The sequence below is a fragment of the Gossypium arboreum genome, chromosome 6 (genome assembly GCF_025698485.1).
Source record: "Gossypium arboreum isolate Shixiya-1 chromosome 6, ASM2569848v2, whole genome shotgun sequence".
Lineage (NCBI taxonomy): Eukaryota > Viridiplantae > Streptophyta > Magnoliopsida > Malvales > Malvaceae > Gossypium > Gossypium arboreum.
The window spans coordinates 13,192,660-13,211,269 of NC_069075.1; the positions used below are offsets into that span (position 1 = coordinate 13,192,660).

Consider the following 18,610-nt stretch of genomic DNA (forward strand, 5'->3'; position numbering starts at 1 on the left):
AATTCTACTAATGGTGAGGAAATGTAAGGCTTACAGATATCAGTGGCTGCCAATGGGTATGCCGACTGAATACAATAAAACTGTTATGTTGGAATGTTCGCGGTTTGGGGAACCCGTAAAATGTTCAAAGGCTTCAACACATGTTGAAGATATACTCTCCCCACCTCATCTTCTTTATGGAGACAAAACTCTTAGGTACTAGATGAAGAAAGTGCGTATGAAATGTGGTTTTCTATGTGGAATCAATATAGGGGCTGATGGATTAAGGGGTGGCTTTAGTCTAGGATGGATGGAGGGTTGTTCAGTCACACTTCGAAGTTACTAAAACAACTATATTGATGTGGAGATTCAAGAACATCCAGATAGCTCAAAATGGAGATGGACCGATTTTTATGGGTCCCCGTATAATCATATTAGAGAAGGAACTTGGAACAAGCTGAAAATTCTAAGTAGAGTTTGTACACTCCCTTGACTTGTGAATGGAGGTTTTAATGAGATACTATTTTTTTATGAGAAAAAGGGGTAACCCTAAACCATCACCAGATCAGGGTTACGGAGCATTATCGGACATATTGGACAACTTAGAAATAATTCATAAATAAATAACATTCATAGCATAGTTTAACTTTTAAGTCTTTATAATAGACCCTCGAGGCCCAAAATACGTATTAAGAGTGGAACAATTTTTTTTTTTCAAAATTTCAAGACATTTCGCTTATTTTGTATAAAACCCCTGCAAGTTCAAACCAAAACAACCAATACCATATATACTATATAAACTTTTGTACCATTTCATTAGTATAAACATTAAAATACTAATTACCATTTTTTTTACAACAAAAGTCTTGTAACGTTCGATGTGATCAAAATAAGACCTTTGTACATGCCACTTTTAATTCAAAATATGGTACCTACTTATGAAGCTCTTGAGGATGTGATGAGATGAGAGATCTTCTAGTCGACGCTACCTCTTCGAGTCTAAGCTGCACCTCACGCGTTAAAATTAAACGCGTTAAGCGGTGAAGGCTTAGTAAGCACTACAAGAATAAATATAAATAAATCCCATTTAAAATATTATAATCCATTTTGATCAATATATATTTATATGCATATAAGTTTCTTTAGTTGTATCTTATAATAACAAAATTTAATTTATTATTAATAAGTTATAAAACTTACCTTAGTACATTGATAATTCGCTTTGATTCACAACTTATAACTTTAGCCCAAAGTAGACTTAATAGAACACACTGGATATCTGAACAAATACTGAAGTGCATTATTATGCACAAACGAACAGAGAGCACTAAAGTGCTATACAGAGAGCACAGATGTGCTAAACAGAGAGCACTTAACGTGCTAATAATAGTACAGAGAGCACTAATGTGCTAATAATCAGAGAGCGCGCTAGAGTTCCTTAATGGCATGCTACTAATATCCAAGTAGTTCTAGATTCATCTACTTGGGCATTAAAACTAATTTCATACATTTAAATACTTTACATAAATATCTCGAAAAAGATTTTTCATTTCTTCATCATTACAATTTAGTACATATTACACAATTCACAAATATCACATCTTTTTCACACATATACTTTTGTCACAACATTATTACTTAATGTTCAAACAATATAATTTCTTATATTCTCCAATTATAATTTTCTCTTCAAATTTCATAATTCCATAATCTATTATTATTATTATTATTTATTTACTTATAAATTTAAATATATACATATATATTACATTTTATTTCTAAATAATTCTATACTACAATATAAACATCTAAATAAAATTAATTTTAAAAAAATCTTGTAGTACTTACAACAAAAGATTGAGATGATGTCTTCCTTCACTCCTTAGCCTTCCCTTTTCCTTTTTCTTCAATTAGGTCCTCTCCTTTCTTTTCTTTCTCTTCAATTTCATATAAAACATATAACATTTATATGTTAGAGAAAATAATTAAATGACTTTCCTATGCTATTAAAAAAATAAACATGTATGATATAATAAATTTATCATTTCTTACATTAACTTACATTTCAATTTATTCCATAACTAAAATTATTTCCATTTCTATTATAATCTATGCTTTATTTTTATTTAAATTCTACTTATAACTTAGTTTAACTCCCAAATTTTCACTAATAAACCCCAATTTCAAACTTCTTATAATTTACTCCTTATTGCAATCTATTTCACAATTCAATCTTTTTTTTCTCAATTCTAATTTGAATTTTCATAAGTTCAATCTCTAATTTATCCATAAATTCAACAATAACTATATATAAAAAAATCTAATAACTCTCAAAATTTCAACATATACCTAATAGTATTTTGTTCTAGGATCATAAAACTCAATAATTACAAGAAAATGAATTAAATTGACTTACCAAATTGAATTTGAACCCTTGAAATTTCAAATTTTCTTTTTTTTTTTTCTTTCTCCCTTTTCTCTCTTTCGTCCCTGCGATTCTGTTTGTTTCTTTTTTCTATTCTGTTTCTTTACTTTTCTTATGTTTTATATATTATATTATATATAATATAATATAATAATATAATATACTATATATTAATACTTAAATATTAAGTTAATATAATATATAATATATATTTTTATATAAAAATATCTTAGATTTTTTTTCTTTCAACATTAAACCGACTCATTTAATAATAAGGGCATATTTACCTATTTAGTTCTTTTTATTTTCTTTAATCTATAATTAAACTTTCACACTTATTTCAATCTAATCCTTTTTCCTAATTACTTCTAATTAAGTCAAATTCACCTAATCAAAACCTAATTAGACACACAACTAACTTCGTAAATATTTGTAATAAATATTTACGAATCCGATTTATCGGAACGGAGTCCCGAGAATGCATTTTTTTCTTTCTTTTTAACAATTTAACTATATAATCAATAAAATTTTCCTATCAAAATTTTCATGCAGTATTCCTATCGTAATATAGACTATGCCACAATATTAAAATAATTTTTCTTTCTAGATCGGATTTGTGGTCACGAAACCACTATTCTGATTTTTACTGAAAATGGGCCATTACAACTCTTCCCCCCTTAAGGATTTTCGTCCTCGAAAATCTTACCAGTAAAGAGATTTGGGTATTGTTTCCTCATTGCCTCCTCCGGTTCCCAGGTAGCCTCTTCAATTCCGTGTCGTTGCCAAAGAACTTTCACCAGATCTATCTTTTTGTTTCTTAATCCTTTTGTCTCTCGTGCCAAAATTTTGACTGGTTCTTCACCATAAGTCATATCAGGTTGAATCTCAATTTTTGTCGGAGAAATAACATGTGAAGGATCTGACCGATACCGCCGTAACATAGACACATGAAAAACATTATGAATTCTACCAAGTTCCAGAGGCAAAGCTAACCGGTATGCAACAGGTCCGATTCGTTCAGTAATCTCATATGGCCCAATAAAACGTGGACTCAATTTACCTTTACGACCGAATTGAAGGACCCTTTTCCAAGGTGATACTTTCAAGAATACCTTGTCGCCGACCTGAAATTCTATCTCTTTCCTTTTAAGATCGGCATATGACGACTTTTGTCGATCAGAAGCTGCTTTCAAGCTATCTCGGATCACCTTTACTTTCTCTTCAGTTTCCCGAATCAAATTAACTCCATGTATCTTTTTCTCACTCAGTTCAGTCCAATATAATGGTGTTTTACATTTCCGACCATACAAAGCTTCATACGGTGCCATTTTAATACTAGACTGATAACTATTGTTGTAGGCAAACTCAATCAAAGGCAAATACCTTTCCCAACTACCTTCAAACTCTAGTACACAACATCGAAGCATGTCCTCTAATACCTGAATTACACGTTCGGATTGGCCATCTGTCTGAGGATGAAATGCAGTACTGAAATGCAACTGAGTCCCTAATACTTTTTGCAACTTGTCCCAGAAACGAGACGTGAACCGAAGATCTCTATCCGAAATAATAGAGACTGTTACCCCATGTAATTTGACAATCTCAGATATATATAATTCAACCAACTTATCTAAAGAAAAATCCATACGTACCGGTATAAAGTGTGCCGACTTTGTCAACCGGTCAACGATTACCCAAATAGCATCTTTCTTTTTCGAAGACAAAGGTAATCCCGACACAAAGTCTATTGTGATCCTTTCCCATTTCCATTCCGGTATCGTAATTGGCTGTAGTAATCCCGAAGGTACCTGATGTTCAGCTTTAACCTGTTGACATATCAAACATCTCGATACAAACTCAGAAATATCACGTTTCATCCCCGGCCACCAATACATCCTTTTTAGATGATCGAAGAATAGAAGAATTTCGTAATGTGTTGAAGGATTGTACTTTAGAGGATATCGGGTGTATTGATCCTTGGTTTACTTGGGAACATGGAAACTTGTGTGAAACTAATATAAGAAAGCGACTCGATAGAGGGGTTGCTACAGCTGAGTGGGGGAACTTCTCTTAGATTTTTCCTTATGGCATCTATAACGCCCCGTACCCGAGACCGTCGCCGGAGTTGAACACGAGGTGTTAACGGACTTAATTCATTACTTAAACATCTCAAACAATTTATTTTTAAAACTTCCAGAGAAGCTGGCAATCTGCGTCACAGTCGCTTAAAAATTCATATTTCGAGTTACAAAACTCGAAATCCAATTCTGTAAATTTTCCCTGAAACTAGACTCATATATCTATCAACTATTTTTTTTTAGAATTTTTGGTCGGGCCAACTGGTATAGTTTATTAGTTAAAGTCTCCCCTATTTTAGGGTTTGACTGCTCTGACCTATGTGTATTACGAATCAAATATCTCCTTATACAGAGTTCCAATTACTACGAAGTTTATTTCCTATAAAACTAGACTCAATAAGTAATCTGTACATGTAAATAATGACTTCTAATTATCTTTTTACAATTCTTGGTGAATTTCCAAAGTCAGAACAGGGGATCCAGAAATTGCTCTGGCTCTGTTTCACAAAAATTTAAATATCTCATAAAATATATCTCATTTACCTATTTTGTTTCTTCCATTTGAAAATAGACATAATAATATTTGATTTCGTAACTTATTCATCATTTAATTCCATTTCTACTATTTTTAGTGATTTTTCAAATTCACATCACTGCTACTGTCTGATTGTGCTAATTTCACCTTTTTCATAATTTCCATGGAATAACTAGCATTTAGGCATACATAACACCAAACATGTCTTTGATTAGCCATTCCAACAGCTAATCATTATCAAACATTTACATACCATTCATTAGCCATATCATAAGATCATACACACAAAATGGCTACGATGCTATAGATGCCATACTCAAAATGAAACATCTAGCTATACCAAAAAAATCCTCGTGATAGTGTGCCCGAACCTCCGACGTACTTCACGATCCCCGAGTTAGCTTGACAAAACTATAAAAAGAAGGAAAATAAAGGGGGTAAGCATTAAGTTTAGTAAGTTTGCATGCAAATAAATAACAACATTCATAAGAATTATCTTACTACTTGGCATGATACTACTTAATGCAACTTCATTAATTGTCATAGACATATTTAAAACTTCTTCACCTACTCACTTACTTAAATACTTACTTACTTAATCAAATTTATTAATACATTTTACTTACCTTTTTCCTTATCAAGCATACATGAACATTATGTACTTACCTTTACTCTTCTAGCATGAACTTGTCTTACCTTTTTAGTATAACTCATCTTACCTTACCTTACCTTGATATTCTCTTTAAATTTTCCCGTTGAACCACTTAGAATACTAAGGATACACGGGTACCTTACCATTGCCATGACTTGTCATGGTCTTACGTGGTATCCTTTTGAAACTTACCATTGCCATGTCTTGACATGGTCTTACATGGTAGCCTTGCCTTATGAACTCACCAATGCCATGCCTTGGCATGGTCTTACATGGGACTTTTGCCTTATAGTAACTTATCAATGCCATGTCTTGACATGGTCTTACATGATTTCCTTGCCTTAGAAACCTTACCAATTGCCATGCCTTGGCATGGTCTTACACAGTATCCTTAAACCCTAATGTCATGACATTTGTATCCTACTCATTCCTAAGGTTCAACCGGGACTTTTTGAAATTTCTTCTCCGTCAATTCATGCTTAAGTCTTCTTTGAATAATTTCATAAAATAAATATATAGATGCTGGAAATTAACAAAATTAACATAAAATAATAGAATATTGCATTTATTTACCGTAAACTTACCTCGAAACAAAATACGATCAACTATATCGATTTAGTCCACTATCTTTTTCTTTCCCCGGTCTAACTCCAGATTTTGTTCTTCTTGATCTATAATAAAAAATTTAGCTTATTTAATACTCACATTTATTAAAACATTCCTTGACCCAAACTTTGGCAAAATTACATTTTTACCTCTAAACTTTCACATATTTGCACTTTTACCCCAAGGCTCGTAATTTAGACTTCATCCTATTTTCTTATTTTTTATGACATGCTAATCATTTTTCCCTTCTATGACAACATCAAATTCACACTCTAACATGTACTTATGACTATTAGGTATTTTTACCGATTAAGCCCTTTTACTCGTTTTCACTTAAAACCGAGTAGCACAAGTTGTCTAACATAATTTAAAACCTCATACTCTATCATAAAAAACCAAAATACACAAATTTCACCTATGGGTAATTTTCCAAGTATGAACCCTAGGTTGAATTATTGCTAGAATAAGCTTAATCAAGTTATCGGGACTCCAAAAACGTAAAGATCATTAAAAACGGGGCTTGGAATCACTTACTATGGAGCTTGAAAGCTTGAAACAAACCCTAGCTATGGAGAACCCTTGAAATTTCGACCTAATGAAGAAGATGGACAAAAAAAATTGGCTTTTAATTTTGTTTTTAATTCATTTTAATAACTAAATGACCAAAATGCCCTTAATACTAAATTTTCCCAAAAATTCCATCCATGTCCAATTTTTGTCCATAGACTTAGAAATTGGTCAAATTTTTATTTAAGACCTCCTCATTAATATTCCAAATCAATTTCATACTAAAAACTTCTAGAATGCAAGTTTTGCAAATTATTCGATTTAGTCCCTAATCTCAACTTAAGCACTTTATGCATAGAATTTCATCACGAAATTTTCACACAATCATGCAATCATATCATGAACCTCAAAATAATAATAAAATAAATTTTTCTACCTCGAATTTATGGTTTCGCAACCACTGCTCCGTTTAGGCCCTATTTCGGGATGTTACAGCATCTTTCTCACTCATTCTCTAACCATTTCCCGTTGCTAATAAGAACTGATCAGGAAGAGTCAATACGTTGCTAGAGGTCTTGTAAGTTTGAATCTTGGTGGTGTATGGAACAATCACGTGATGCCCGAATTCAAAGATTGCGGACGTTGCATGTTGGGCCTTTACTAGAAAAATTTGGGTCTGTTATGATGGGCCTTCAAAAGTGGGAAAATATTATTTGGTATAGACAAGGTTCCTTAAAAAAGAGGTTGAGTCAATGTCTTGAGGAATTAAATCAAGAGGACCGAACTAAGGAGTTGCTGGCTGAGATTATCAATGTCAAAATGCATTTTAACTTTGAAGCAAAAAAAGAAGAATGCTTTTGGGAGCATAGATCTAAGGCCAATTGGTTAAAATGAGGTGACAAAGACATTTTTTTTTTCCATAAATTTTCTTCTAACATGCGTCATTTCAATCAAATTAGAAGCTTACAAGATGCTGATGGGCATACTGTTTTTGATTCTGCTGATAAAGAAAGAGTGGCCAGGGATTATTTTAATGATTTATTCTCCTCTAAGGGTATTAGTGACACAACCCATTTACTATCTATTGTTAATAGATGATATAGAAAGAGTGGCCAGGAATTATTTTAATGATTTATTCTCCTCTAGTGGTATTGGTGACACAACTCATTTAGTATCTGGTGTTAATAAGCGTGTTACCGCTAAAATGAATAATGTGTTGACAACAAAGTTTAAAGTGGAGAAGGTGCAAGAGGTTCTTAAGTTTATGGGCCTAACAAAGGCTTTGGGGGAGTAGAGTTTCCCTGCACTCTTTTAGCAAAAACACTGGCACATTATTGGGGGAGAGGTCGGCAATTTTTGCTTAGATATTCTCAAAAAAGGATTATTGATGGAAGTCATTAATAATACGAATATTGTTTTGATCCCAAAGATTGGCAGCCCCACCAACTTGAAAGATTTTAGGCCAATTAGCATTTTTACTGTACTTTACAAGATTATTGCAAAAACAATAGTAAACCGTTTGCAAAAGATATTGGATTCGTGTATAGATGAGCCACAAAACGCCTTTGTACCAGAGTGCCTCGTTACGAATAATGTTCTTCTAGCCTATGAGGTATTTCACGCGCTTAAAAATAAGAGAATTGGAAGGAAAGGGTAGATGGTTTTGAAGCTCGATATGAGCAAAGCCAATGATCGAGTAGAACGACCTTTCATTGAACTAATGATGAGAGCAATGGGTTTTGTAGATTCTTGGGTAAATTTCATAATAAGATGTATTAACTCAGTATCATATTTTGTTATTCTAAATGGGCAGGCTGGTGGAATTTTTAAACTGGAAAGGGGATTGAGACAAGTTGACCCTTTGAGTCCTTTATATGTTCTTGTTTTGTGGAGAAGGGCTTTCGATGCTAATGAAACTTGCAAATCAGGAAGGACTGATAAAGGGTGCGAAGGTTTATAGAATGGGGCCACATATTACTCACTTAATGTTTACAAACGATTACTTACTCTTTAGGGAAACGACGTGTAAGGGTGTTAATGCTTTAAAAGGAATCCTAAGGGAGTATGAAGACATTTCTGGGTAGTGTATCAATTTTGATAAATCCACAGTGTTTTTTAGCTCAAACACTACAAATGCAAGTAAGGAAGTGGTTTCCCAAATGATGAACATACGAATTTCTATAGTACCAGAGAAGTACCTAGGCCTACCAAACATTGTTAGAAGTGGTAAAAGAAAAGCTTTTCAAAGTCTTAAGGACATGATGCAAGCAAAAATTTCTGGATGGAGTATTCGACATCTCTCGCAAGAAGGTAAAAAGGTATTTATAAAATCAGTCCTCCAAGCTACGGTGGCGTCGAAGTAGTAATAAGCTTGGTATTCATTGGTGTACATAGAACTGATTATGTGAATTGAAAAGTTATGGTGGCCTAGATTTTTGCTCATTATCTCAATTTAATTTAGCCCTGCTTGCCAAACAAGGATGGAGGTTGCTTAGTTATCCAGATTCATTATTATCACGTACTCTAAAAGTAAAATATTTTCCAAATACTAGCTTTATGGAGTTAAGTTTAAGACAACTACCTTCCTATACCTGGAGAAGCATATGGGCCACCAAGGGCATTTTGGAGGATAGAATGTGCTGGAGAATTATTTCAAGTACTGAGGTCTCGGTGAAGGCGAATGCCTGGATACTTTGGCTACTGAGGGTCTTAAAATAAATGAAACAACTTATCTTATGGCCAATGTTTCTACCTATGCACTCGATGCTATTGAAGTAGATCGGCGATAACCACACCGTACAAGCCACATCTGATATTGGTTCCCCATTTTGGAAGATGGGAATGAAATAGGTGGAAGAGAAATTTTTAGGTCTTTTTAAATGAAGGAGTATCAAGATTCTAAAGAGGCGCAATGGTTTTTGAAAGAACACATTCTAGTATATTATTGAAGCAGATTGATAGGATTGATGGGATAATACTCTGACAGGCTGCTAAAGGGTTTTGCTTTTCAGATGCTTTGGAAATAAACAATCTGCTTGGGTGGTTGGGATCATTTATGTTTCTTTTAATGCTTTTTCAGTTTTCTTTTCTTCTATCAGAAATAATTTCCCTTATGTTTAGTCTTATTTATTTTGGGTTGGAGTTTCTGTTTTGTTTTGTTGGGCTTGTCTTTATAGGCTTCTATTTGAATAAAATCTCAACCATTCTGTTTCCAAAAAAAAAAAAAAACTTTCTTCTAGCAATCTTATTAGCTCAACAAGCCTCAAGTTTTGATGACTTCATTTTTTAGTTCTTGATACAAAAGGTAATTGTAATATATGTGCTCTCTATTAGCTACAACAATAAACCCTAATTTTCGTGTTTTGCTTTTTATCTTTCGGTTTTCAGACCACCGTCTTTGCCTTGTTGATGTTCAAGGTTTATTGACATTAGTCTTAGTCTACCTTGAGACCTTTCTTCGCCTTTGGGCACTTTCGAGGACCATTCCATATTGTAATTCACTTGCTTGTATAAGATAGAACGTACTTGCTTGTATGGTTATCTCTTTATGACAACTAGTGATTATCCCATTTGTTTGTTTAAAAAAACAAAAATAAATTTAGCTCCTAATATTTATTCATTTTGTCATTTTGATCTTTATTCTTTTTTTGAGTTATTGTAGCGCTCAACCTTTAAAATTTAGTCAAATTGTTTGCTTTTTTATTAAAAAACTGACCAAAATGCTAAAATTTTAATGATATTGTCATGTCAGCTTACTTGGTATTTTATGTACACTTCACTACTAACATGAATAAATTTTCTAAAGGTTTTTATTAACTTTTTTAACAGTTTGCTTTTTTAAGATGGATAAATACCATGTGAGTTGTCACATCAATACCGATAAAATTTTACAGTTCAGCTAACTTTTCCATTCAAAAGAAAGAAAATTGATTAAATTTTAGAATTTGAGGACCAAAAGACCCCCAAAAAAGAATACGTGACAAAATTAACAAATAAATAAATTTTTGTACTAAATTTATCATTATATCTTAAAAATGTGCTATTTGCCGATACTTAAATTGGCTTATTTTTATGATATGACATCATTAATGATTAATTATTTATTTTAAGATTTTTAACTATACTTTTTAATAATATTATCTTCAAAATTCTAATCTAAACTCTTTTCTTAAAGTGCAACATTGCACAAATTTCCTTTGTTAAAGCCGACAGTGATTAGTTTGCGAGTGCTTTGTCCACCAAACTTTCTTTTGAATCAAGAAAGACTTGAAATTTCAATCATCAACCTAACCCGCAAACAGAAAAAAGCTTCTACAGTGTGGTCGAGCCACAGCCCACAGTGCAACTGGCACACGTGAATCAAGCCTGGCTAATCACCCTATGCATTTAGGCCTTTGGTCACCTTCGTCATAATTGGAGGTAGATATACTGTTAAGCCTTTGTCTCGTGCAATGGTTAGTATTCGAGTGAATAAATATCCGAGTCAAATGATCTTATCGCAGGTAAGGATAAGTACGTAGAATTGTAGACTTAAGAAATTTAGCCAACAAAACAACGTAACACGACAGAAGCTTTTTGATATTCCACACTGGTTATGTTACGTCCTTTTATATGCATAGTTTCAAGCAAGAGAGAGTTCTAAAGAGACATCATTTAGGCCCAATGTCTCAGCTTTGCCATGCCTTGACATTTTCTGGGAAACTTTTGATTTAAGCGACCGACAAATTGAACAATCAGATGCTTGACTATGATCCCCTAACTTAACCAGCTTTTGATGATTGCATTTCCAATCTGCACCACCATGTTGTCCCACGTTTACCTTTTCACGATTCTCCTGTAGGACCGAAACCCTTCAATTAGATCAATCTATATATGAACAAAAGGAAGAAAAGAGAGAGAGAGAGATCGTTACTGGGATGGTGCAACTTTTGAGTAAATCCTTGAAGATTATATATGAAGTACTTGATCTTTGCTCGGATCCTTTATTTGTTAATTCACCGTATGATAACTGGTTACTCACTTTGTTTCCATTCCTGCATATATGGAGGAAGGTCTCAATATAAACATTTTCAGAGGAAAGATTCAAAGACACCCTTTTTTTTTGGCTTCTAAGAATTAAGTGCAAATATAGCAACACTGGATATAGATATAGATATACAAATACATATAGATATATATACCATTGTGGCTGCCGATAGATGGTACATGAAGGCATCCCTTCAATTCCGAGGCCTAGGTTATAGGGTCTCACTTGATCCTTAAACTGTTGATTTTGTGGGCAGTTCATCAGTTCTAATACCTTCTCGTTTCTCCTTGATGCAGTAGCTGCTTCTGTAATTTACATAACCATACATACACATACTTCATAATAATTCAAGATATTGGCAACTGGGATTTGAAAAGTTTTATATTCCATGCACTTTAAGTTCGATAGAAGTAAATTAAAGAGCATGCACTAGTAACATATTAGTTTTCTCATGTATACCTTGTATCATCTGTTCATGCTTGGTGCTCCTATACATCTGTTCATACATGGCAAGCCAAAAATTGAAAAATACAAACCCAGAATTCTTTTCAAACAATATAGATATTTGTAGTATTTGATCAAAACCTGGAGATGGCTCTTAACATGGGAGATTGTTAGTCCTTTCACATCCATTATCTGTAAAACCATCTTTGGGGTTGCCCCTATATAGTTGAAAACAATAATGAAAAACTGAAAGGTGTTGGAAAAAGGGTTAATAAAATATTACAAGGTAGCTTACTGTCTTCTCCACCTAAGCGTTCAACTGCATGCACAAAGCATTGGTGAAGATCAGGTGTCCATCTTAAACGAGGCATTTTTGATCTAACATAAGGCCTTACGATTGGCGATTTCAAGCTTATTTCAGGCAGCTGCAGATTATCGTCCTTATGGTGGCGTCGCCTCATAACTCTCATCATCGACGGTGACGGTGAATAAACGCTGATTCCACCACTGTCGTCGAGGGAAGAAGATGAAGAACAACACCCTTTAAGCCAACAACTACCAACATCAACTCTCTTCATATTGTGCCTAAGATTATCAGACAATATAAACAATGAGAAAGAGACGAGAGATAAAAAAAGAGAGGTGGGTGTTTTGGTGAAAGTTGAAACAAAAAAGAGAATAAATACTAGTGAAGACTGTTGCATGGATTTTGTCTTCTTCCGCAGCTTTTCTTACACTCTTTGAGAGGCCAGTTTTAGTCTATTGGAGGTTCGATTAGAAAAAGGAAATTTGGACACGGAATTTCAGACTCACTTTCTTCATCAAAATTTAGAAAAAAATAGAAAAAAAAAAAGACTTCGCAATTTGGTTCATGAAACTTGATTGATTGATTCAGGCAAAAAAAAAAATTGATTGATTGGGTGAAAAACAAGAACCCAAAATGATGAAAAGATGAAAACTTTTCTACCCAAATTTCCTGATGATATCATGGTTTCAACTTTGAAATTGAAGTTATTCTTTTGGGTCATGCATTTCCTGACATTCATTCTTCATTTTTCTTCTTCCTTTTTATTTCCAGTTGAAGAACATAAATGTAACTGTTGACTTCATTTATTAGCCAAATTCTTAGAAATAATCTTGACTATTTTTCATTAATTGTTGTAGGAGTATCTGCAAAATTTACAGTTAAAAGTTGCAAAGAAAAAAAAATTAGCAAAGGTAAACGTTATAACAAAGAAAAAAAAAATGGTTTCACACTTTCACTGCAAAACAAACAAAGACATAAACGTTAAAAAATGGCCCAAAGTAAAACATGGAGCCATTGACATGTAATGACCTAAGCATTTTGCTGATTTGCAGTTCCTACAAGAAACATGTTCAATCCTCCCTCATTCCTCAAAACAGGATACTTCCCTTTATTCCGGTCATCATCACTTTACAAAAAAATATATCTAAAATATATGCTTTTGTTGATTTCTTTCTTCAAACACTAAAACATGGACAGTTTCATATATATAAGAACATGCCAATGTTCACACTAACCGATCGAGTGATGATTTCAACAATCAACAATAAGCCGATAACGTGTGTGGGGGTGGCTACGCAAGCATTCTTTTTTTTTTCTTTTCCCAGCTGGCTTTTGTTTCTCATGCAGTGGCCACGTCCAATGCCTAAAACGTCACCATTGATGCTCACATTGTTAAGCTATGGGTGTGGTGAGCAATCTCGATTGCCAACAATGGTTGAAACTACTTCTGTCGGTTTGTGGCACCTCTAACTGGGGGTTTGAAGAATTGCAACTTAAGGGAGACGGTTTCAAATTGAGGAATATTCCTCTTGATGGAATTTGCCAGAATCATGGACAAGTGTTTCTTGGTGTCGTAAGCTTTGTCTGAATCAAGGAGACTCAAAGTCCAAAGCAGAGGTTTCAATTATTCGATAGGGGACGATTAATTTATCATAATATATATAAATTGAATGCCAATCCTGTTATCATAAAAACAACAAAGTTGTTCTAGGAACACAAGGCCAAGAAAGAAATTGGTTCAAAAAGCTCAAGTTGAGCTCTAATAATCCGCAATTAACAATCAAATTTTGCTCTTCATATTTCCAAGCTTGCGACATGTCACCCTTTCGTGACATTATTATTCTTGTTAGCTAATTCAGAAAGGCCTTGTATGGCGACCTCTAGCTCGGCCACAGAGAAGGGCGTTCTTCGGGATTGGCAATTCATCTCTCCATGAATTTGCAGGGGAGTAGACCCTGAGATAAAACTGCTGGCCTAAATATTGCCTGGCCCAGTTCTCGGACCTTATATTCCACATTCCCACGTTGTCTAAAGCCATGTAGATTGCAGTCCATGACCTGGGATACACCTGCATTTGCTCGAAAAATAATCTAGACTTAGAACTGGTGCTCCTACAATCTCTATAATTGATCACATCTCATGCGCATTGACGGAATAACAGCAATACCTGAGTGGTGCAGCGGGCTACCGTGTCTCTCAAATTGTAGCTTGATCGACTAGCAGGTGTCCATTGACCTCCATTCATCCTGATCAACCAACATTTTAAACACGTTAATTGGATCCTTACATAGAAAATCGAACCTAGAGCATTAATATTGAAAACCTTACCCTACAACAAAGAAGGAATAACCATCAATATGCCATGACTGCACAGTGTCCTCCCAATTTTGAAATACAATCTCAACATATTCTCGGAAGTTGGCTGCCATGACAGAGGTCTGAAAGTAGGCATTATTTCCTGAAGGGGGCCAAGTAGGAATGCTTCCAAGATTGAAGACTCCGGGAATCTTGAAATAATCTGCAATTTTTAATGGAGTATCCGCTGGAACATATGAGACACCATTGACAGCATACCTCTGCTTTCCATTAATATAAGGTGCAGAGTTTGAGAGCATGATAGTGCGGCTTGGAGTGATCAATCCATAATGGTAAGAGCCTTGGGGATTAGGTCTAGGTCCACTAGCTGTTAGGTTCCAACTGGTAGAAGAAAAGCTATCAGCTTGATAGCCACTTTTAAATGGTTTCAATTATTAGCTTCTGAAAGAGTTCCATAAGATAAGTACCGTATCGATCTGGCCTGCATGACTGATGGAGCAATTTGTATAGTGGGAGCCCCAGGCACTGGACCAGAAACTCCCCTTTTCGAATTGCTGTAGTGAAGAACGGCAGTTGTTGTGAGCACACGACGAGTGAAGCGTGTAGAGGCAACAACATAGTAGTCCTGTGGAATCTGATCAGCAGTTACCAAGAATGAACATGACTGCCCAAGATGGATATCGAAAGAAGTGTAGGTGTTTTGAAGCGTATGTGATCCTTCAACTTCTATAAGTTTCAGCTTGTGCCCCTGGATCCTGAAGTTAATCGAAGTTGTGAGCCCAACATTCGATACCCTAAACCGGTATGTCCTACCTGGGTTCAAAAACAATGTCCCATGTCACAAACAACTCGCATTGCGTAAAATTTAAAAGCTAAGGTTAAGCGAGAATGGCCTAAACATATTCATGAACTGCATATAACAGTATTGATCAGGTTTATCGAACAAACAACAGATTCGAGCAACCGATGGGACAGAGACTAGCAAGTTGGCTATTGCTCACCTGGATCAACAGTGAATGTGTATCCATTCCACCCTCGACCATTGATGAGAAGTCTATCGGGGAAGGGAAGGTTATGACCACTGTCCAAGAGACGTCTCAATACCTTAAGAAACAACGAGGGATTAGTCGGTTTGTAGAACAATGATTACAGCTCCAGCCCCCTACTTATATGGTATATCATGTTTTTATAACCGATGCAGAAACAGAATTCTTACATAGTGATTTCTTTTATACCAGTCCCCAGCCAGTACAGTGAAATCCCCAGCAGGACTAGGGAAAGGTACAGGGATCTTGGGGCGGCTCCAGATTCTGATAGCACCGTACCCTCCGGCAGCCTTATGGAATAAAAGTGATGGGAAGTAGTAAAAGCTACCAATCTGATCTTTCACTTGGAGAACGTAAGTGAAGTTTTTCCCCGGTCGAATTGGACAGTTTGTGCCAGAAACTCCATCCTGCCATGAATTCCTCCTTTGCTGCACACCGTTCCTGCAGACCCAAAAAAAGGAGATGACAGTCAAATTTCACATCAATTGCGACATCCAAAAGCCGTTTCAATTTATTTCATAAACATTTAAGTACATGCATACCAAATAGATAGATAATGGATAATTGGATCAGTCACTAATAAGTACAACATAAACTATGGAAAGTACAAAATAAACATTTTGAATGATCAATAATATGCAAAGTTGCCAAGCTTTATTAAAGTGAGTTGCATAATTCACAGCTTTAATTAAAACTAGGCCTAAACCCGAGGTCTGATACCGTCCTAGTAAACATAATCAAGGACACATCTTTTATTATTCTATAGGCAAGCACATGCATTTAAATAATTTACTGCAACCAGCTCTGCCATAACTAGGCAGACATTGTTAATTATTTTTATTCATCTTTTAATATTTTAAACATGAATCTCCACAGATGTGAGATGCAGCAGATGCACTAACTGAATTATCATAATACTATTAACCCATTGAGTCAGTGAAAGAGTTATTCGTTATAAAACTTGAATTTAATAATCATTTAACCATGAAAATGAACCATATTGTTAGCGTCTTTCCAAGATAGTAGGGGCGTAACTAAGCGCGGCCCCTAAAATAAAAAAAAATTTATTTAGTCTTTACAATTTTTAACATTTTAAATCAGTAAAATTATACTTTCTCTCTTAAAACTAAAAAAATTTAATTTAATTCTTTAAAAATTATAAAGATATATAGACTATTAAAATAGTTAAATTATATTTTTACTATCGTAAAAATGACAATTTAATTTCGACCCCTAAAATTTTCTTCTGATTCCGCCCGTGCAAGATAGTCTATGAGATAAGAACCAACAAATTGAGAAATATAAAGGATCAAGGATAAAAACTAGGGATATACTTACGTACCAAATTTAGAAGTAGTTTATAAGGTTTTCATTGTCATCAAATTTAGCATTAGTTGAGATCTTACTAAAAATAGTAGTCATAAATGCAAATGTCTACCGATGGAAAATTGTCTACTGTTCAAGCATTTACCTTCAGATCTAAGAAACTCAAAACTTTCCCACTAAGCTGTAGTTATCTAAACCAAAAGAGCACACATTATCTTAAAATGAAAGCTGCATTTTGAGCTAATGTTCCAAGATTTTATATGTACTTTCCTTTGTTCTTTTCTAGTTTACCTTGTCTTCCTAACCAACATTAAGTAAATGATGAATAAAAAGTAAGCATAAAAAAAGGAATGTTAGCATGATTACCAAGAGATAAGGAATGGTTCATTTAAGTAGTTATAAACACTGATAATCAAGTTGTCATTAGTAACTGCATCGATATGAGGCCCTGGAAACTGCCCATTTATTAAGATCCCCTGCAATACAGTTTTTCCACATTCCAATCCATTACTCAGACACTTGCTAAACAAGTAGCTTTTAGAAACCAAAAAGAGAAACCCAGAAAACAAGAAAGAAAGTACCTGTTGCTTAACTCCAAGAGGGTAAATATCACCGTAGGTGACTTTCCAAGTGATATAACGATAAGGGTTTTCTCCATTAACGCCGAGGAACAAAATGCAAGCAATGAAGCAACAAAGGATAAGCTTGCTGTCTCCCATTTTGTTGACTTCGTTTACTTACTTTAGGATACAAAAAGAAAAACAGGAAAAAACAGGAATTCTTGTTTTTGCAAAATGTTAGATAAAACACAGATCTATAAAAAGTTTAAGGCACCATTGTTGTATCCTTTTTAAATCTTTCTTTCCCTCAATTTATTCGGGGTTCTTAGAATTAGTATGGAGGCAAAAGCAGAGCTCTGTTTTGTATGCAAGTGAAAAAAAGCGTTTTTTTATAAGATCACATTGCATATTAGCTGTCAGTGGGTTCCAATTGAATGCAATTGAATCTAGTGAGAAGCGGTGGTCCCAGCTTAATCATGTCCCTATTTAGCATCACATGGGTCGAGTTCATATGGTGGGACCGTCAGTAGCCGCTTGATATTAGCCCTTCAGAACTGATAAAACGAGCTTGTGATATATGGAACATTGTAAGTAAAGGCTGTCAAGTCTAAGCAACAAGACAGGAATCAACCCCAATCACGTGCAAAGCTTGGACTTGCCTAATTTCATGTGCCCATTGTCCGAACTTGGTAGCGAAGAAGACTGTTGTGTTTTGATACTGATGCCGTCTTCCATTTTCCATTGCAATGGCACCATTGACAGACTGGAAAAAAAGGGTCAAAGAAAGAACCATTATTAGATTC

General features: G+C 34.5%; 2 protein-coding genes and 1 long non-coding RNA gene across 3 annotated transcripts; all 3 read right to left on the minus strand.

Annotated features, from left to right (window-relative positions):
• Positions 1-5,064: 5,064 nt before the first annotated feature.
• Positions 5,065-9,872, minus strand: LOC128294167 (uncharacterized). Its single transcript, XR_008284443.1, has 4 exons — positions 9,364-9,872; positions 7,219-7,442; positions 6,254-6,340; positions 5,065-5,428 (listed from the first exon to the last, which is right to left on the minus strand). It is a non-coding gene; the product is annotated as an uncharacterized LOC128294167 (long non-coding RNA).
• A 1,345-nt stretch (positions 9,873-11,217) lies between these two features.
• On the minus strand, positions 11,218-13,326 carry LOC108486757 (uncharacterized). The gene is made up of 7 exons (XM_017790969.2): positions 12,939-13,326; positions 12,548-12,837; positions 12,394-12,470; positions 12,268-12,304; positions 11,963-12,113; positions 11,695-11,815; positions 11,218-11,616 (listed from the first exon to the last, which is right to left on the minus strand). The coding sequence occupies exons 2-7, from the start codon at positions 12,828-12,830 to the stop codon at positions 11,404-11,406; spliced, it is 882 nt and encodes a 293-aa protein (XP_017646458.1). The 5' UTR covers positions 12,831-12,837; positions 12,939-13,326; the 3' UTR covers positions 11,218-11,403.
• An 879-nt stretch (positions 13,327-14,205) lies between these two features.
• LOC108486755 (L-ascorbate oxidase homolog) lies at positions 14,206-18,219 on the minus strand. The gene is made up of 8 exons (XM_017790967.2): positions 17,829-18,219; positions 17,614-17,723; positions 16,092-16,362; positions 15,877-15,979; positions 15,343-15,688; positions 14,888-15,256; positions 14,727-14,805; positions 14,206-14,627 (listed from the first exon to the last, which is right to left on the minus strand). Exons 1-8 carry the CDS (start codon positions 17,964-17,966, stop codon positions 14,415-14,417), a joined length of 1,629 nt encoding a protein of 542 aa, XP_017646456.1. The 5' UTR covers positions 17,967-18,219; the 3' UTR covers positions 14,206-14,414.
• Positions 18,220-18,610: the final 391 nt, after the last annotated feature.

Excerpts from the sequence above, each read along its gene's own strand:
- LOC108486755 (XM_017790967.2), bottom strand. The coding sequence starts at position 17,966 with ATGGGAGACAGCAAGCTTATCCTTTGTTGCTTCATTGCTTGCATTTTG. Across the intron at positions 15,257-15,342 it reads ATGCAGGCCAGATCGATACG|TTGGAACCTAACAGCTAGTG; the intron begins GTACTTATCTTA and ends TTCTTCTACCAG. Across the intron at positions 14,806-14,887 it reads TATTCCTTCTTTGTTGTAGG|GATGAATGGAGGTCAATGGA; the intron begins GTAAGGTTTTCA and ends TTGGTTGATCAG.
- LOC108486757 (XM_017790969.2), bottom strand. The coding sequence starts at position 12,830 with ATGAAGAGAGTTGATGTTGGTAGTTGTTGGCTTAAAGGGTGTTGTTCT. Across the intron at positions 12,471-12,547 it reads ACGCTTAGGTGGAGAAGACA|GGGCAACCCCAAAGATGGTT; the intron begins GTAAGCTACCTT and ends TCAACTATATAG. Across the intron at positions 11,617-11,694 it reads TCAAAAGTTGCACCATCCCA|GAGAATCGTGAAAAGGTAAA; the intron begins GTAACGATCTCT and ends TCGGTCCTACAG.